The sequence below is a fragment of the Leucopleurus acutus genome (assembly GCF_964270905.1).
Source record: "Leucopleurus acutus genome assembly, chromosome: 1".
Lineage (NCBI taxonomy): Eukaryota > Metazoa > Chordata > Mammalia > Artiodactyla > Delphinidae > Leucopleurus > Leucopleurus acutus.
In genome coordinates this window covers 63,174,705-63,194,647 of record NC_139142.1, presented here as the reverse complement: position 1 = coordinate 63,194,647, position 19,943 = coordinate 63,174,705, and the positions used below count along the sequence as shown (strand labels likewise).

The following is a 19,943-nucleotide window of genomic DNA, read 5'->3' as shown; positions in this document are numbered from 1 at the left end:
GTAAAAAATACAAACACATGGAGGCTAAACAATACGTTACTAAATAACCAAGAGATCACTGAAGAAATCAAAGAGGAAATAAAAAACTACCTAGAAATAAATGACAATGAAAACAGGACAACCCAAAGCCTATGGGATGCAGCAAAAGCAGATCTAAGAGGGAAGTTTATAGCAATACAATCCTACCTCAAGAAACAAGAAACGTCTCAAATAAACAACCTAACCTTACACGTAAAGCAATTAGAGAAAGAAGAAGAACAACAAGAAAAAACCAAAGTTAGCAGAAGGAAAGAAATCATAAAGATCAGATTAGAAATAAATGAAAAAGAAATGAAGGAAATGATAGCAAAGATCAATAAAACTAAAACTTGGTTCTTTGAGAACATAAACAAAATTGATAAACCATTAGCCAGACTCATGAAGAAGAGAAGGGAGAAGACTCAAATAACCAGAATTAGAAGTGAAAAAGGAGAAGTAACAACTGATACTGCAGAAATACAAAGGATCATGAGAGATTACTACAAGGAACTACATGCCAATAAAATGGACAACCTGGAAGAAATGGACAAATTCTTAGAAAAGTACAATCTTCCAAGACTGAACCAGGAAGAAATAGAAAATGTAAACAGACCAATCACAAGCACTGAAATTGAAACTGTGATTAAAAATCTTCCAACAAAGGAACTTCCCTGGTGGCGCAGTCGTTAAAAATCCTCCTGCCAATGCAGGGGACACGGGTTCAAGCCCTGGTCCAGGAAGACCCCACATGCTGCAGAGCAACTAAGCCCGTGCTCCACAACTACTGAGCCTGCACTCTAGAGCTCACGAGCCACAACTACTGAGCCCACGTGCCATAACTACTGAAGCCTACGCGCCTGTGCTGCACAACAAGAGAAGCCACTGCAATGAGAAGCCCACGCACCGCAACAAAGAGTAGCCCCTGCTCACTGCAACTAGAGAAAGCCCGCATGCAGCCAAAAATAAATAAATAAATAAATTTATATTTAAAAGAATCTTCCAACAAACAAAAGTCCAGGACCAGATGGCTTCACAGGCGAATTCTATCAAACATTTAGAGAAGAGCTAACACCTCTCCTTCTCAAACTCTTCCAAAATATAGCAGAGGGAGGAACAATCCTAAATTCATTCTTCAAGGCCACCATCACCCTGATACCAAAAGCAGACAAAGGTGTCACAAAAAAAGAAAACTACAGGCCGGTATCACTGATGAACATAGATGCAAAAATCCTCAACAAAATACTAGCAAACAGAATCCAACAACACATTAAAAGAATCATACACCATGATCAAGTGGGGTTTAACCCAGGAATGCAAGGATTCTTCAATATATACAAATCAATCTGTGATACACCATATTAACAAATTGAAGGATAAAAATCATATGATCATCTCAATAGATGCAGAAAAAGCTTTCGACAAAATTCAACACCCATTTATGATAAAAACTCCCCAGGAAATAGGCATAGAGGGAACCTACCTCAACATAATAAAGGCCATATATGACAAACCCACAGCCAACATTATTCTCAATGATGAAACTGAAATGATTTCTTCTAAGATCAGGAACAAGACAAGGTTGCCCACTCTCACCACTATTATTTAACATACTTTTGGAAGTTTTAGCCACGGCAATCAGGATAAAAGAAGTAAAAGGAATCCAAATTGGAAAAGAAGTAAAACTCTCACTGCTTGCAAATGGCATGATACTATACATAGAGAATCCTAAAAATGCTACCAGAAAACTGCTAGAGCTAATCAGTGAATTTGGTAAAGTAGCAGGACACAAAATTAATGCACAGAAATCTCTTGCATTCCTATACACTAATGATGAAAAATCTGAAAGAGAAATTAAGGAAACACTCCAATTTACCATTGCAACAAAAAGAATAAAATACCTAGGAATAAACCTACCTAAGGAGACAAAAGACCTGTATACAGAAAACTATAAGGCACTTTTGAAAGAAATTAAAGACGATACAAACAGATGCAGAGATATACCATGTTCTTGGATTGGAAGAATCAACATTGTGAAAATGACTATAGTACCCAAAGCAATCTACAGATTCAGTGCAATTCCTATCAAACTACCAACAGCATTTTTCACAGAACTTGAAGAAAAAATTTCACAATTTGTATGGAAACACAAAAGACCCTGAATAGCCAAAGCAATCTTGAGAAAGAAAAACAGAGCTGAAGGAATCAGGCTCCCTGAGTTCACACTGTACTGCAGAGCTACAGTAATCAAGACAGTATGGTACTGGCAGAAAAAGCAGAAATATAGATCAGTGGAACAGGATAGAAAGCCCAGAGTTAAACCCACGCACATATGGTCACTTTATCTATGATAAAGGAGGCAAGAATATACAATGGAGAAAAGACAGCCTCTTCAATAAGTGGTGCTGGGAAAACTGGACAGGTACATGTAAAAGAATGAAATTAGAACACTTCCTAACACTATACACAAAAATAAACTCAAAATGGATTAAAGACCTAAATGTAAACTCTTAGAGGAAAACATAGGTATAACACTCTATGACATAAATCACAGCAAGATCCTATTTGACCCACCTCCTAGAGAAATGGAAATAAAAACAAAAATAAACAAATGGGACCTAATGAAACGTAAAAGCTTTTCACAGCAAAGGACATCATAAAGGAGGTGAAAAGACAACCCTCAGAATGGGAGAAAATACTTGCAAGCGAAGCAATGGATAAAGGATTAATCTCCAAAACATACAAACAGCTCATGGAGCTCAATATCAAAAGAACAAACAATCCAATCAAAAAATGGGCAGAAGGCCTAAAAATACATTTCTCCAAAGAAGATATACAGATTGCCAACAAACATATGAAAGGATGCTCAACATTTCTAATCATTAGAGAAATGCAAATCAAAACTACAATGAGGTCTTCTGCCCATTTTTGGATTGGGTTGTTTTTTTGTTATTGAGCTGCATGAGCTGCTTATAAATTTTGGAGATTAATCCTTTGCAAGTAAGTCAGAAAGAGAAAGACAAATACTGTATGCTAACACACATATATGGAATTTAAGAAAAAAAATGTCATGAAGAACCTAGGGGTAAGACAGGAATAAAGACATAGACCTACTACAGAATGGACTTGAGGATATGGGGAGGGGGAAGGGTAAGCTGTGACAAACTGAGAGAGTGGCATGGACATGTATACACTACCAAATGTAAAATAGATAGCTAATGGGAAGCAGCTGCATAGCACAGGGAGATCAGCTTGGTGCTTTGTGACCGCCTAGAGGGGTGGGATAGGGAGGGTGGGAGGGAGGGAGACGCAAGAGGGAAGAGATATGGGAACATATGTATATGTATAACTGATTCACTTTGTTATAAAGCAGAAACTAACACACCATTGTAAAGCAATTATACTCCAATAAAGATGTAAAAAAAAAAAAAAACTACAGTGAGGTATCACCTCCCACCGGTCAGAATGGCCATCATCAAAAAATCTACAAACAATCAGTGCTGGAGAGGGAGTGGAGAAAAGGGAACCCTCCTGCACTCTTGGTGGGAATGTAAATTGATACATCCACTATGGAGAACAGTATGGAGGTTCCTTAAAGGTATAAAAGTAGAACCACCATATGACCCATCAATCCCACTACTGGGCATATACCCTGAGAAAACCATAATTCAAAAAGACACATGTACCCGTGTTCATTGTAGCACTGTTTACAGTAGCCAGGACATGGAAGCAACCTAAGTGTCCATTGACAGATGACTGGATAAGGAAGATGTGGCACATATATACAATGGAATGTTACTCAGCCTTAAAAAGAAATGAAATTGAGTTATTTGTAGTGAGGTGAATGGACCTAGAGTCTGTCATACAGAGTGAGGTAACTCAGAAAGAGAAAAACATACTGTATGCTAACACAGATACATGGAATCTAAAAAGAAAAAAAAGGTTCTGATGAACCTAGGGGCAGGACAGGAGTAAAGATGCAGACGTAGAGAATGGACTTGAGGACACGGGGCGGGGGAAGGATAAGCTGGGACGAAGTGAGAGGGTGGCGTTGACATATATACACTACCAAATGTAAAATAGATAGCTAGTGGGAAGCAGCTGCATAGCACAGGGAGATCAGCTCCGTGTTTTGTGACCACCTAGATTGGTGGGATAGGGAGGGTGGGAGGGAGAGGCAAGAAGGAGGGGATATGGGGATATATGTATACGTATAGCTGATTCACTTTGCTATACAGCAGTAAATAACACAACATTGTAAAGCAATTATACTCCAATAAAGATGTTTAAAACATTGCTTATAAAAGGGTGTTAAGTGGAAAAGCATGTTTAAAACACTATGTAATACAAGTTCAGTTATTAAAGAAAATGTAAAAAAAATTGAGGAATTCACAGCTCATTCAGAAAAGATACGCAGCAGAATCATACAGGATTTTGGGCTTCCCTGGTGGCGCAGTGTTTAAGAATCTGCCTGCCAAAGTAGGGGACATGGTTTCGAGCCCTGGTCCTGGAAGATCCCACATGCCATGGAACAACTAAGCCCGTGCGCCACAACTGCTGAAGCCCGTGTGCCACAACTACTGAAGCCTGCATGCCTAGAGCCCATGCTCCACAACAAGAGAAGCCACCAAAATGAGAAGCCCGCGCACCGAAACGAAGAGTAGCCCCCGCTCACTGCAACTAGAGAAAGCCTGCGCACAGCAACCGAGACCCAACGCAGCCAATAATAAATAAATAAATATGGGGGCTATTTATCGTTTTTAAATAAATTTATTTTTAAAAAAAGAATCATACAGGATTTTGTAATTGGAAAACTGATTACTGCTTCATGCTGCTCTAGAAGTGGGTTGTTATATTTAATACTTACTAGATTTTATACTTCTAAATTGAAATTGTGATCATTATGACTTTTTCAGAGTAGGTTAAGGGTGCACTAACAGTTTCCAAATTTTTCTTATTTGGAAGTTTTGCTGCTAAGTCATTTTTCCATGTTAAATAGCTATACAGAAATGGATCCTGTCATCATTGCCTCTGAAGGAGTGGAGAAATTCAAAAATGAGAACTTTGAAATCATTATTGTTGATACAAGTGGCCGCCATAAACAAGAAGACTCTTTGTTTGAAGAAATGCTTCAAGTTGCTAATGCTATAGTAAGTAGCTTAATTTAACAACATTATTAAGACTTTGGTTAAATTAATTATAAATCCTGATTGAGTTTATGAACCATATAAATTATTTTTTGCCTGTAAGAAAGATTCCAAGTAATATATTTTTATTTTGGGCTCCTTTGTCTGTATGATAAGGACTTAATCTTCTGTACATTAATATGAAATTTTCATGAGTATTGAAATATTTCCTTTCTCAATCATCTTATTAGTATGTATAAGAAAAAGTAACAAGCAAAAAAAAATGAGAACCTTTAATAGCTGTTGAATTTCCTTTCTGTAAATTATTTAAATTAAATTAAAAACATTTGCTTTAGGTGAATTTTGAAAGATTTTTAAAATGAAGCATTTAAAAATATTAATAATCATTTAGTGTCTCTTTAAAATTGTGATGGAAATAACGGGAAGAAGAAGTGGTTTATAGGTAATCTATAGCACATATTATGAACCCATGTTTTGCCATTGAGGTGTTGGCAGTAATTCTTTGGTTAATGATTAATACTAATACATTGTTTTGTTTTGTTTAGCTGTGCCATTATTTTGACCTAGGTGAGCAGACCTAAGGGAAATATTCTCATCTGTCCTTTATTTATTTTGCTTTCAGCACACACTCTTCTACTTTTTTTCTCTGATTTACTGTTGCTATTGCATTTGTCTAGAGTCTGATTCCTCTAGATCATTGCTTAACTTTTTCCTCTTTATTCAGGCCTCAGCTCAAATGTTACCTCCAGACAGGTCTTCCCTGACCACCCTAAAGAAAGAAACCTCTCACACCTCAGAACTGATTTTCTCTGTTCCATTTTAATTGTTGTACATCTGAAATGTTTATTTGCCTATTTTTTTATCTGTCTCCAGTGATTAGAATGTAGGTCCCACAAGGATAAGGATTTTCTTATTCATCTCTTTGACTGAGGACATAAATGGTACCCAATACATAGTACTCCCTCAGTAAATACTGATTGATTGAATAATTATAATAAATATTTTTTATAGCTTCTAATGATGAAATTTGCTTAAGGTCAGTAAAAATATATATCTTCTCTATTTAAATTTTCTAGCAACCCGATAACATTGTTTATGTGATGGATGCCTCCATTGGGCAGGCTTGTGAAGCCCAGGCTAAGGCTTTTAAAGATAAAGTAGATGTAGCCTCAGTAATAGTGACAAAACTTGATGGTCATGCAAAAGGAGGTGGTGCACTCAGTGCGTAAGTATCATTGATGTTATTGTCCCGTGTCTTGGGCTTAGTGTGTGTGTGTGTGTGTGTGTGTGTATTTATGGCTTTCTTATTAATCATTTAAAATATATTCCAATGGTGGACCTAGTATGGTCTGTAAAAGAAGTTTAAATAGAAACAGAATTTTGGAGTACCTCTGATACAGTTCTCCTTTAGCTAGTGAGAAGAAACTTGAGCTATGTACCTTTGTCTAATTACCTTTAAAATCTTCTAGAAATTTGTTTTCCTTTTTGAGGTTATTTTGTGTTTTCTTTTTCTTTGCAGAGTTGCTGCCACAAAAAGTCCAATTATTTTCATTGGTACAGGGGAACATATAGATGACTTTGAACCTTTCAAAACGCAGCCTTTCATCAGCAAACTTCTTGGTGTGTACAGTGGTGGGGATATAGAAAAACCTTCAAGAAATAGTATCAATTTTTAGAACAGATTAGGATTTTAATTCTGCCCTCTTGCTAACTAGCTCAGGAAAATAATTTTCTTCTATGATTTGTCTTCTTTACCTGCAAACTAAGGATGGTGGTTATCTGCTTCCTGTAGTTAGAGTGGTAAAATGAGCTATTAGATGGAAAGTTCCTTGGAAAAGTTTTAGAGCTCAATACAGAAGCGTGTGGTTGTAGTAATAGCAGTGATAATGGCAGCAAAACTTTCATAATGTCTCCAGGTGTTTGAGAGCATGGAATTTGGAATTAAACCCTGGGCTGCAGTTCCTGCTTTGTCACTTAACCTCTCCAGCTTCAGTTTTTCACCTGTGAAGTGCCTATCTCACAGGCTTATTATGTATGTGCATGCATTTTGCATAATGTAAAACAGATACACTATTGGTTATTAATTTTACTTTTTTGGGTCTTATAGGTATGGGTGACATTGAAGGACTGATAGATAAAGTCAACGAGTTGAAGTTGGATGACAATGAAGCACTTATAGAGAAGTTGAAACATGGTATATGAGTAGCAAAAAGCATTTGATCTCAGATGACTTACCTGGATTTCTTTTGATAAAGCTATAATTTGTTTGAAATGATACATCCATTAAAGTCAATTCTTCAAATGTTTACTGTTTTAGATTTATATATAAATCATTTTAAATCTCAGGCATCTAAGCAATTGTAGAATGGAGTGTTTTTATTTTCTTTTTTGTAATCAAATTGCATTAAGATTAAAATTGAAGCTTTCATTGGGTTCCTTGGAGTAAAACAGATTAAAAGTACGTTAGAATACTCTCTTCTGATTTGTTTACTTATAAATTTTATATTTATATGTAATAAAACATATAAAAAGAAATTTAAAAGAATGAGATTAAATACCCACACATGTTTTCTTTACTCCACATTGAAGTCAACTCCTATTGAAATGTGATTAAGAGCTCAAGTTTTTTAATCTAACATGTGACTTTTTCAAATTACTTAACCTCGGACTACCCTGGTGGTCCAGTGGTTAAGACTCCACGCTGCCACTGCAGGGGGTGCGAGTTCAATCCCTGGTCTGGAGAGTTCCACATGCTGCGGGGTGAAGCCAAATTAATTAATTAATTAATTTAATTGAAAAATATCATGTTCAAATTACTTAACCTCAATTTTCTTATGTGTAAAAAGTAGATAATACTGTCTTCTTCATAGAGTTGTGAAGATTAAATTAGCTGATATATGTAAAATGTCCAGCATGTCAGAAGCATTTAACATATTATTGACCATTTCTGTTTTTCTCAAAATGGTATTACTCTTAATTTCCATGGCCACATACTATCCTGCCTCTTTGCTCCTTCTCATTCATCTTGTCAGGTGCCTATGCCTTTACTTCTCAAATGTTGATGTTTTCCAGGGGTCATTCTAGGCCATCTTCTTTCTCTGGAGCTTCAGACTCATATCTGTATGTTTAGATGCTTAGATCTTCCTTAGACATTTAGTTCAGTTTATCCTTGTCTTCCCATCCTAACCTCCCACCCCAATGTTATCATCTATGAATTTAACATCATTTGTCTTGTTGCCAAAGTCAGAAACTTGGATGTTGTCATCAACTCATCTCTTCCTCACTCTGCCCAGTCCTTTTCCGATCAGCCATTAGTCCTAGTGATTCTACCTCCTAATTATCTCCATTCCATCCCCTACTTCCCAGCAACTATGCAAGTTCATCTCTTACCTAGATTGTTTATTCTAAGTCTTTTAACAGATATTCCAGTTTTTTGGACTCTTCCCCTTGGATCAGTTTTTTATACTTCAGCCGAAATGATCTTTCAGAAATGCAAATTTGATCCTATTACCTTTCTTAAAATCTTTCAGTAGCTTCCCATTTCCCTTAGAGTAGTTTTGAATGACTCCACTATCTAACCTACATCTTCCGAGTCATGTTTTGACACTGTTGTTTTTAGCATTCCGTGTGCTGGTCATGCTGAATTTTTATCAGTTTCTCACATGTACGCTGCTGTCTCTGCCTTTGCCCTTGCTGGTCCCTCTGCCTGTTAGGTAGTTATTCTCTCTTCTTCCTACTTCTGTCCTTCTTTATCCCAGCCATACCGGCTAACTCCTACTAATACTTCAAGTCTTTCCTTAAATGTGCTTCAGGGACATTCTACCTTATCCTTAGACTAAGTTAGAACCCCCTGCTGTATGTTTCCATTGGATCCTGTAATTGCTGTATGAGTCATCACAATGATTTGATGTCTGTTTTCCCTGCTAGAAAGTGAAGGTAGGTTTCATAGCTGTGTTCTTCCTCTTTTATGTTCACAGTACCTAGTACAGTTTCTGGCACTTAGTAAGTCTTTAGTAAATATTTGTTGAATGAATGAATCTATCCTTTATTGCCTGATTCTTTCCCCCTGCTACTACCACACTAAACTGGGTAATATATTCCTAGTCAGTCTGCTTTCTGACTCCTAGATCTCTCTTTATATCTCTGCATTTTGCTTCTGCTTCTAACAGTCTACTCATTTCTGTTATCACCAAGGGCCTCCTGATTTCCAAATGTAGTGACCTTTCTCTTTCCTCTTGGCTCCCAGTATTTAACAGTTTTATCTGCCTTTTATATTTTCAGACTCTTCACTTGGGTTCCATGACAGTGGATTTCTTATATTTACCATAGCTTCAGTTGTCATTTCTGTATAATATGTATTTTAGCCTTAATCTTCTCTACCACTGTTTTATTTTGCATTTCTAGCTGCCGGCTATAACATTTCTTTTAAGATATTGTACTGCTACTTCAAATTCAGAATGCCTAAAACCAAACACCATTTTTGTTTATATCTTTGGACAAACATAGAAAATAATCTTTCTCCTTTGTCTTGTTCTTTCTGTTTTTCTCCTTAACTGAATTTACATAATGATGAAATGCTCAGATTCTAAGAATATCATTCAATCAACTTTGACAAATGCACAATAATCTACACTCCATCAGGAAATAGAATATTTCCATTACTCTAGAAAGTTTGCTTATTCCCCTTCCCAGTAAATACTTCATATTATAAGGAATCCTAGAGTGTATCTTTTTTTCTCACATGGTTTCTGTGACTCAGCATAATATTTTTGATATTCATCCAGGTGGTTGTACTCACCTGTAGCCTGTTCTTTTTTTTTTTAAATTTATTTATTTTATTTACTTTTGGCTGCATTGGGTCTTCATTACTACACACGGGCTTTCTCTAGTTGTGGTGAGAGGGGGCTACTCTTCATTCCAGTGCATGGGCTTCTCATTGCGCTGGCTTCTCTTGTTGCAGAGCACGGGCTCTACGCACCTGGGCTTCAGTAGTTGCGGCCCGTGGGCTCAGTAGTTGTGGCTCGCAGGCTCTAGAGTGCAGGCTCAGTAGTTGTGGTGCTTGGGCTCAGTTGCTCCACGGCATGTGGGATCTTCCCAGACCAGGGCTTGAACCCGTGTCCCCTGAATTGGCCACTGTGCCACCAGGGAAGCCCATAGCCTGTTCTTTTATTGCTGAGAGTAGTATTTCATTCAGAGTCTATCCATTTTCCAGTTCATGGACAGCTAAGCTGTGTAAGAAACTCCAAATAATCTTCTAAAGTGCTTTTGCCCATTTTACAATTCTCATCAGCAGTATATGAGAGTTCTGTTTGTTCTACATTCTCTTTAACTTGTGTTGTCAGACTTTTTAATTTCAGTCATCCTAGTAGGTATAGTTTGTCTCCTTTGTTTTCACATTTCCTGTATTTATGTCCATTTTCTCTGATAGAATATGAGCTTCTCTAGGATAGGATCTATCTGTCTCCACTGTATTCATCCTGTGATCTTGTGTGTAGTAACTGCTCAGTGAATATTTATTGATTGGATATTTTATAAGTGTGCTTCAAGATGAGCCCATGATTAAGGAAAATCATTAGGTTTTATTGACTGGAAATGTTCATTCTCTAATATATCTGCATCATTTATATTGTATTTCAGGTCAGTTTACGTTGCGAGACATGTATGAACAATTTCAAAATATCATGAAAATGGGCCCCTTCAGTCAGATCTTGGTTAGTTATACTAAAATGTTTTTTCTAACCTCTTTTGTTTTTGTTAAAATTTCTAAGAACAGATACACTTGCTTTAATTATTTTAATATTTGGGTAAAAATAGATACTTTTAAAACTTAGTATTAACATTAAAGCCATTAGTTAAATGTGAACATTCTGAACAATTAATCTCAAGCTATTATTGATTTTATGTTTAATATATCTTTTAGGGGATGATCCCTGGTTTCGGAACAGATTTTATGAGCAAAGGAAATGAACAAGAGTCAATGGCCAGGCTAAAGAAATTAATGACAATAATGGATAGTATGAATGATCAAGGTAAGGTGGTAGATTATTTGACTTGGAGGACAATGTTCTGAATATCAGTAAGTTGAGAGTTTAACTATGTTCTTGTGGACAAGATGGGGAAAATTTAGACTGAAAGATGATTGTTAGGGAGATTTCTAGCTCCTTGAAGGCTCTTGCTCAAAGGGTTGGGATTACTGGGTTGACCTCCTCATTGAGAGAAATGTCTAGTATAGTGCTTCTCCAAATGAGTTCTGTGGAGAGAACACAAGTTCTTTATGGTGTTGATAGAAATAACTTAAAAGGGGAGTTCTGTAGTCAAATAAATTGGGGGGAACGCTGAGTTAAAAAAAAAACACTAGTAAGTTTATTTATTGTATGTCTCCTCAGAGCTCTAATATGCTAACATGAATTGGGAATCTGTAAGAGAAAGATAGTTTATGCAGTGTTTACCAGCTTACTTTGCTCTGTAACTCTCAAGGTTTGGTCTTCTCAAGTACACTGCTCTATCTCTAATCCTACATTATCCCTTTCTCCTGTACTTTCAGGTCCTCAGCCCATGAATATCTCTAGACCCATGACTTCTTTATCTTTTTCCCAGTATTTGTAGCACCCTTTCTGATTGAACCCAGCAGGCATGCCAAACATTTATCACCCTTTTGTAGGCCTTCTACTCTTGATCTCTGTTCTTATTTACAAAGAAATACAGGCTTTTGGCATTGAATTCTTTCAGCCTTTGGCTGATTTATCTATGAGATTGTGACAGCCACAAACCATTCTTAAAGCTTTTTCAAGGACCTCTCTCCATCAGTAAAATCCTCTGCTATATCTGCAGTCTCTCCTTACTTACTGACTTTTTTCCCCCATCAATATATAAACATTCTTTCTTAAGTTCACAATTTCACATTTTCTAGGCTTCACTTCTCCCGCATGCTTTTACTCTGTCTCTCTTTTCAGTCAAGCTTCTTAAAAGAATGGTTTATGTTCCCAAACTACTGAAATCTGACTTCTCTCCCCACCATTACTGTGAAATAGATCATACAAAGATTTTCAATAACCTTCCACTGGTCTACTCTAATGGATACTCTTCAGTTTTTTTCTTGACCTTTACAACATTGGATGTTAAACACCTTTTTCTCTTGGTTTCCATTATACCATCTCTCCATTTTACCCTTACCTTTATTGGTTTCTTTTTTTTGTTTGCTTTTTTTGTTTTGTTTTGTTTTGTTTGTTTGTGTTTTTGGCTGTGCTGTGTGGCCTGCAGGATCTCAGTTCCCAGATCAGGGATTGAACCGGGGCCACGACAGTGAAAGCCCAGAATCCTAACCACTAGGCCACCAGGGAACTACACATACCTTTCTTGTTCACTTAGTCTCTTTCACTGGTCTCATCCTCACCCAAACTCTTAAATGAATATATGCTACAGTTTTCTGTCCTCAGCTAGTGTTTCTTATCATTCTGCTCAGTTTTGAATAATTAATCCACATCTATGCTTTGTCTACTACCTGATTATTTTTTGTAATCTCTACGTCTTTCCTGATCTCTAGGCCTTCATAGTAACCCAAATAATGTTTCTCTCTCATCTGTGTATCTTCAACACTATTAAAAGTTGTGCAGGGCTTCCCTGGTGGCGCAGTGGTTGAGAGTCTGCCTGCCGATGCCGGGGACACTGGTTCGTGCCCTTGTCCGGGAAGATCCCACATGCTGCAGAGCGGCTGGACCCGTGAGTCATGGCCACTGAGCCTGTGCATCCGGAGCCTGTGCTCCACAACGGGAGAGGCCACAACAGTGAGATGCCCGCGTACCGCAAAATAAAAAAAAAAAAGTTTTGAATGTAGAATTAATAACTGCAGCCATATCTAGAGTGTTTATTCTGCCCTAGGTACTGTCCTGAGCACTTTACATATTTTAACCCACAACAACTCTTAAGGGACAATTCTGGGGTCAAAATCCAATCTAACTGTTACAGATTAGGATACAGGGAAGTTGAGTAATCTGCCAAAGGTCACTAGCTAGGGAATGGAGAGGCTGGGCTTCTGGCTTGAGAGTCTATACTCTGGATCACTTCCTGTCTAGGTGCTCACTGAATGGTGGACAGACATCTCTGTTACACGTTTGAGAGTTTTCTGAGGTACATCAGTTCCAAAATGTAGTGCTTCTGCTTTGGTGAGTGACACTTCCACCTATCTATTCAGTTACCCAAGCTAGAAACTGGGGTCAACTTAGATTTACTGTCTAGTCATTCTATTGATTATGGATATAGAGGTATTGAGATGCCTGACTTTTCTCCTTTCAGTTGTGTCAGTTTTGCTTCGTGTATTTTGAAGCTCTTTTGTTGGGTGCATACACATTTAGGATTGTTATGTCTTCTTAGTGAATTGACCTGACCCTTTTATCATTATGTATGTAATGCTCTCCTTTGCCCTGCTCCACTTTATCTGATATTAATGCAACCACTCCAGCTTTCTTTTAATTAGTTGTTTGTATTATATATCTTTTTCTATCCTTTTACCTTTAACCTACCTGTATCATTATATTTGAAGTGAGTTTCATATTAACAACATGTTATGTTTTTTCTTTTTTAATTATTCTGATAATCTTTTAACTGATATATTATTTATATATTAGGATTTAAGTTCTGCCATTTTATCTTTTGTTCTGTTTGTTCACTCTGATTTTTGTTCTTTGTTTTCTCTTTTCTATCTTCCTATGGATTGTTTGAACATTATTTATTATTCTATTTTAATGTATCTGTATGTTTTTTAGTATGTTTCTTTGAGTAGTTTTCTTAGTGGCTGCTCTAGGTATTACAATATATATACGTACTTAACGTATCACAGTCCATTCGTTTCAGTATTTCATCACTTCAAGTACAATACAGAAACCTTAACATCACCTTAGACTTAGTGAGTTATACTTCCTAAGTATTTCTCATATCTTCTCTCTCCTCTTTGTCTCTATATCCCCTGAATTAGTTCATACACTCATCATTCCTTACCTGGATTGCTACAGTAGCCTCCTGACACTTCCCTTTCTCTTTTTTCACTCTTTTTTTTTTGCGGTACGTGGGCCTCTCACTGTCGTGGCCTCTCCCGTTGTGAAGCGCAGGCTCAGCGGCCATGGCTCACTGGCCCAGCCACTCCGTGACATGTGGGATCTTCCCGGACTAGGGCTCGAATCCGTGTTCCCTGCATCGGCAGGCGGACTCTCAACCGCTGTGCCACCAGGGAAGCCCTTTCACTCTTTTAATCTGCCTTCCTCACTGCCACAAGAATAATCTTTCTAAACATAACAATTCTGGGATCGAAATCTTTCAGTGGCTCTATGTTGTCTTCATGATGAATTCCCAACTCCTAAGCCTGGTGTACAAGTTCTGTTATAATTTTGTCCTTACTTACTTTTATAATCTCTTAAATCTCTCAGCTCTTATCCATGCATTGTTCCTTCTACACAAAACTAGTTTCATTTATTCTAGGAATCCATGTTCTGCTTCCTAGAATATCCCTTGCTCTTTTCTCTTCTTTACTTATACTTGTCCTTCAGGACTACACAGTTAAAGAGAAACCACCAGCATGGAGCCTTTCCTGACTTCCTTTCTTCTTTGAATTATGTCCCCTTCTGCTTTTTGCTTAACTCTCTCCTATTGCTTGCCAGGATGTGCTGTTATTCGCTGTCTTCTTCCTCTCACTCCATTTGAGCTCTTGGAAGGAATATGATACACATTTTCTAAATATTTTATCATGAAAATGTGGCTTAAAAGCTGCATTTATGAAATGGATTTAGAGGTTTTAACAGACTATAAGTTTATTATGAGATAATTTGATCTTTATTTGTATTACATGAGTAGTCTTCCCCTGGATTTCAGTTCACTTCTGGACAATATGCTTAGAGGGCATAGACAAATTAGAAAATGTAGTTAGGAAATCAGCGTGGTAAATGGGGTGCTAAACCATGTTATAAGAGGAACAGTCGAAAGAGTTGGATATTTGTCACCTGGAGAAAATTCACAGGAGACATCATGGCTCTCAAATAATTTGAAAGCCTTATTCTTTATGCCTGGCAAGGAGACATCTATGCAAAATAGGAAGGAATGTCAGGCAAACATATTTCATTTTAATATGTGAAAAGATTTTCCATAATTACGGGTATTAGAATGGCATAGTTTGACTTATTTTGGATAGTGGGTCATCTCTCCTGGGGTTGTTAAATCAAAGTTAGGTGATCACTTATTGGGGGATATTGTGGAGAGAATGCAAACATAATAGAAATTTTTTTCCTGAGATTGTACGCAACTAATGCCATAAGAAATATACCTCATATTCTAAGAGTTATCAAAACACTGGAAGGAATTAACTCATTCTTTACGTTACAGAAGGCGTTAAAAAACTAGTAGTAATTACTTGATTATATAGGAAATATACAATTATTCTGTTGATTATAGATAGAACCTGCCTACTTCTACTTGCTTATATGCCTAAATTTATGATTTAAAGGATAATAGTTATTTAGAGCTAAGGTAAGCACTTTTGTTCCTCTTTGAAATATACCTTATACCTCTGGCATATACTCTGAGGAGCAGTTGGATATGAGATATAGAAAGGATGGACAAAGAAAAGTTTTTCAAAGAAAAATTTTCACAATGTTCTATTTTACTTAAACTGTAGGGTGAGTAGATGTGTATTTGTTTTATTGTTTTTATAGCTTATGGATATTATAAATATTCTTTTGAATATATTCCATGTTTAATTTTTAAAAACCAGATGAAGACACAGCAGATGATAACAACATTTGTTAAATCTGGTTGGTGGTTTCACCACTGTATTTATTTTCTGTGTGTAAGATATTTGCATGTAACTGCTTTGACAATGAATGTTAATTGTGTGTACGTGAAAGTTATTGACCGTTGCCTACAGAACTGGACAGTACTGATGGTGCCAAGGTTTTCAGTAAGCAACCAGGAAGAATCCAAAGAGTAGCAAGAGGATCAGGTGTGTCAACGAGAGATGTACAAGAACTTTTGACACAATATACCAAATTTGCACAGATGGTAAAAAAGATGGGAGGTATCAAAGGACTTTTCAAAGGTAAGAAAAATAACAAGCTCATCATTAGTTGACACACTGAAAGGAAAGAAAGAGGTTGAGAAACTAAAAATTAAAGCCAGGGAGTACTGCCAGTATTAGAAAATACACTGCTGAATTTCATGTTATATTCAAGTACTTCCAGGATTTATAATGCAATCTGTGATTTATCTGTTTTCAGATTCAAGGTAATAAATGCTAATATTTAAAAAAATCACACTTAATGACTTTATTTTTGTGACGTTATAGTATATATTAAAGAAAATTTAGAGAATATAAGGAAATATAAGAAAAAAATTTAAAACACCCATTACCTTTACTCCCCAGAGAATCCCATGGGTCTTATTGCAAATAACATTTGATATAACTAGTGCTTTTTCTTTTCAAACATCATGACTTTTTTTCCATATTGTCAAATATTCTTCAGAATATAACTTTTAACCACTGAGTACTATTCCAGTTACGCATGTATCTTTGTTTAGCACAATGCGTCTTTGTTGGATGTTTAGGCTGATTTCATATCAGTATCAGTTCCTGTATCAGTTTCTGTGCAGTCTTCCATGAGGCCAGGGATTTTGTCTGTTTTGATCATAAATATAGTAGATGCAGAATAAGTTTTGTAATAATTCAGTATTTCCAATTTAATGGTCAAATGTTTTTCAATATGTTTTTTCGATTACTCACATTTAACATTTCTTCGTACATTTATTGGTTTGAATTTTCTTGGTGAATCCCCTCTTACTTAGGTTACTTGTCCATTTGTTTTATTTTCTTCCTTATTGCTTTGTAATAACTCTTTAAAATTCTTGGACTATACCTGCAAATATTTTTCCCAAAATTTCATTTGCCGTTCATTTTTATTTTTAATTAAAAATGAAGTTTTAATTTTTTTAATTAATTAACTATTTTATTTATTTGGCTACATCAGGTCTTAGTTGCGCTATGCGGGATCTTCGTTGAAGCATGCGGGGTCTGTCATTGCAGCACACAGGCTCTTTGTTGTGGTGCGCGGACTCTACAGCACGCAGGCTCAGTAGTTGCAGCATGCAGGCTTAGTTGCCCCACAGCATGTGGGATCTTAGTTCCCCGACCAGGGATCAAACCCACATCCCCTGCCTTGGAAGGCAGATTCTTAACCACTGGACCACCAGGGAAGTCTCTGAAGTTTTCATTTTTAATGCAGCCAGGCCTTTTGGTTTGGTTTCTTTTATACTCATAAAAGCCTTCCCCATGTTGATACCACAGTAGTCACCTATGCTTTCTTCTACTTGTTGTTGTTTTTTTTTTAGGTTTTTACTCTTTATCCCACCTAGAATTTATTTTGCTGTGTATTGTCTAAGGTAAAAAGGTAAGTTTGTTTTTCCAAAGGGTTAAAATCAACTGTCCTAGCCCTCTCTTTAAGGTTTTTTTCTTTATCATAAACACTATTAAGGTGGATTTATTATTTAAGAAGTATTGGTCAGGTAAGCTCCAAAGATGAATAGTACCACTGAATAGCTTTAAAAAAGATGGGTATTTACATAAGTTTTTATCACGTTTTTAAATTTTTTTTATTTTTAAATTTTTTTGTGTGGTACGCGGGCCTCTCACTGTTGTGGCCTCTCCCGTTGCGGAGCACAGGCTCTGGACGCGCAGGCTCAGCGGCCATGGCTCACGGGCCCAGCCGCTCCGCGGCGTGTGGGATCCTTCCCGACTGGGGCACAAACCTGTGTCCCCTGCATCGGCAGGCGGACTCTCAACCACTGCGCCACCAGGGAAGCCCTATCACATTTTGTCTTTGACAGTTTCCTTATTTTCCTTGCCTACTATATCCTATTTTCTTTTTTGTGACAAGGGAGAAAAGTTAGACAAACAAGTTTAAAATTGGTCATAATTCCTAACACCACATATTATTTCAGATAGTGATTTATAAACACATTAAGTCAGTTTAACATCTTTCCCAAATGACCCTGACTGTTCTTGATAGAACTACTGCAGATCTGTTGGTCAGATCTTGTCTAAGCATTAACTGCTCAATAAAGGCACAACCAAGATGAAGTGGGCAGTGGATATGGTACACGTCCTTGTCACACCAAAGTCTTAATAATTTTTCGAAGTTTTAAGTCCTCAGAGACAAAAACTCTTACAACAAATCACCAATGGTTGTAAAATTCACATCTTACACAAATTTATTAATTATGGAACATTTTTTACAGGTTTTATCATCTTTTATAAAAACACATCTTATAGTTCTTAATTCATTTAATTTAATCATATTAGCCAGCTTTGATCAGAGAATCAGGGTCATCTTTGATTTGCATTTTCACAAATGTTCCTGAGAAGTACCAGAGTTAATGTTCCTTTGAAATAAATAGTTTTGCTGAAGCAGCTCTACTTATTCATTGCTGTTGCATCAGTGATGTCTTTGGCTTTCTGTCTCTTAAGAGCACAGCAGTTATTCTCTAAAGGATGCTCTTATCGCTTCTGCCCCAGTGTGCATCTCTTTCATTGGCTGCCTTTTTACTGTGGAGTTTTGACTGAGTGTGTAGAAATTCATTAATAAATGGAGTTGCATTATTCTTTCTATTCTCTGAAGCTTTTTGTTATTTATAATAGCTTCTTAGATATACACATCTTCAGATTCTCTCAGACTCATTCTTTCATATCCATTTATCAGTAATCCACTCTCTTTCCCAATTAACCCATATCTGTAAAGTTTTTTGTTCAGCATTCTACCATGTCACTATTAAACAATTGTTATAGCTTACTATTAATAACCACTGGATATGGTTTTGCTTATAGTGGCTCATTCACAGGTATAAGTAAAAATGTTAACAAAAATTGTAGCCCTTAAGAAAGTTCCTTAGGGCTTCCCTGGTGGTGCAGTGGTTAAGAATCCGCTTGCCAATGCAGGGGACACAGGTTTGAGCCCTGGTCCGGGAAGATCCCACATGCCACGGAGCAGCTAAGCCTGTGCGCCACAACTACTGAGCCTGCACTCTAGAGTCCGCGAGCCACAACTACTGTGCCCATGCGCCTAGAGCCCGTGCTCCGCAACAAGAGAAGCCACTGCAATGAGAAGCCCATGCACCGCAACGAAGAGTAGCTCCCACTCGCCGCAACTAGAGAAAGCCCGAGCGCAGCAATGAAGACCCAACGCAGCCAAAAATAAATAAATAAAATAATTTTTAAAAAAAAGAAAGTCCCTTAACATTGAGTTTCACTTGTTCTTTCTCAAAAATATGTATGAAATTGGGATAAAGAGTAGAAGGGGAATATGTACAAATAGAAATAATTGTGTTAGAGTGATAAGATTATAGGTTTTTTTCTTTATATTTACTCAATTTCTATGATGCCCTGATTATATTATAGTCTATATTGACTCAAAACCTTTTTTTCTTCAGGTGGTGACATGTCTAAGAATGTGAGCCAGTCACAGATGGCAAAATTGAATCAACAAATGGCCAAAATGATGGATCCTAGAGTTCTTCATCACATGGGTAAATACAAAGTTGTTGCCAGTTGCTAATACTTGGTTCAGTTTATAAGGGTTGAGTTTTAATATGCCTTTTGTTATGATATGAAAATCTGTTCAAACAATGTATGATTTAAGTAAAAGGGCCATCTAACTTCTAAGTTGAATGGTTGTAACAGTGCTGTATAAGCTGAGGTTTTATTTACTCCTTTGCTGCTGTTTGTGATTTTTGAGCAAGCTACTTAATCAT

General features: G+C 36.8%; 1 protein-coding gene across 3 annotated transcripts in view; it reads left to right on the top strand.

Annotated features, from left to right (window-relative positions):
• The window catches only part of SRP54 (signal recognition particle 54), a 46,759-nt gene that overhangs the window by 23,448 nt on the left and 3,368 nt on the right, over nucleotides 1–19,943 (top strand). For all 3 annotated transcript variants that reach the window (XM_082853093.1, XM_082853092.1, XM_082853094.1), the window contains 8 exons: nucleotides 5,015–5,165; nucleotides 6,239–6,387; nucleotides 6,682–6,782; nucleotides 7,270–7,356; nucleotides 10,800–10,873; nucleotides 11,083–11,191; nucleotides 16,072–16,242; nucleotides 19,623–19,718. In XM_082853093.1, the coding sequence (XP_082709219.1) occupies nucleotides 5,015–5,165; nucleotides 6,239–6,387; nucleotides 6,682–6,782; nucleotides 7,270–7,356; nucleotides 10,800–10,873; nucleotides 11,083–11,191; nucleotides 16,072–16,242; nucleotides 19,623–19,718 (938 nt within the window). The remainder of the gene's footprint in view (nucleotides 1–5,014; nucleotides 5,166–6,238; nucleotides 6,388–6,681; nucleotides 6,783–7,269; nucleotides 7,357–10,799; nucleotides 10,874–11,082; nucleotides 11,192–16,071; nucleotides 16,243–19,622; nucleotides 19,719–19,943) is intronic.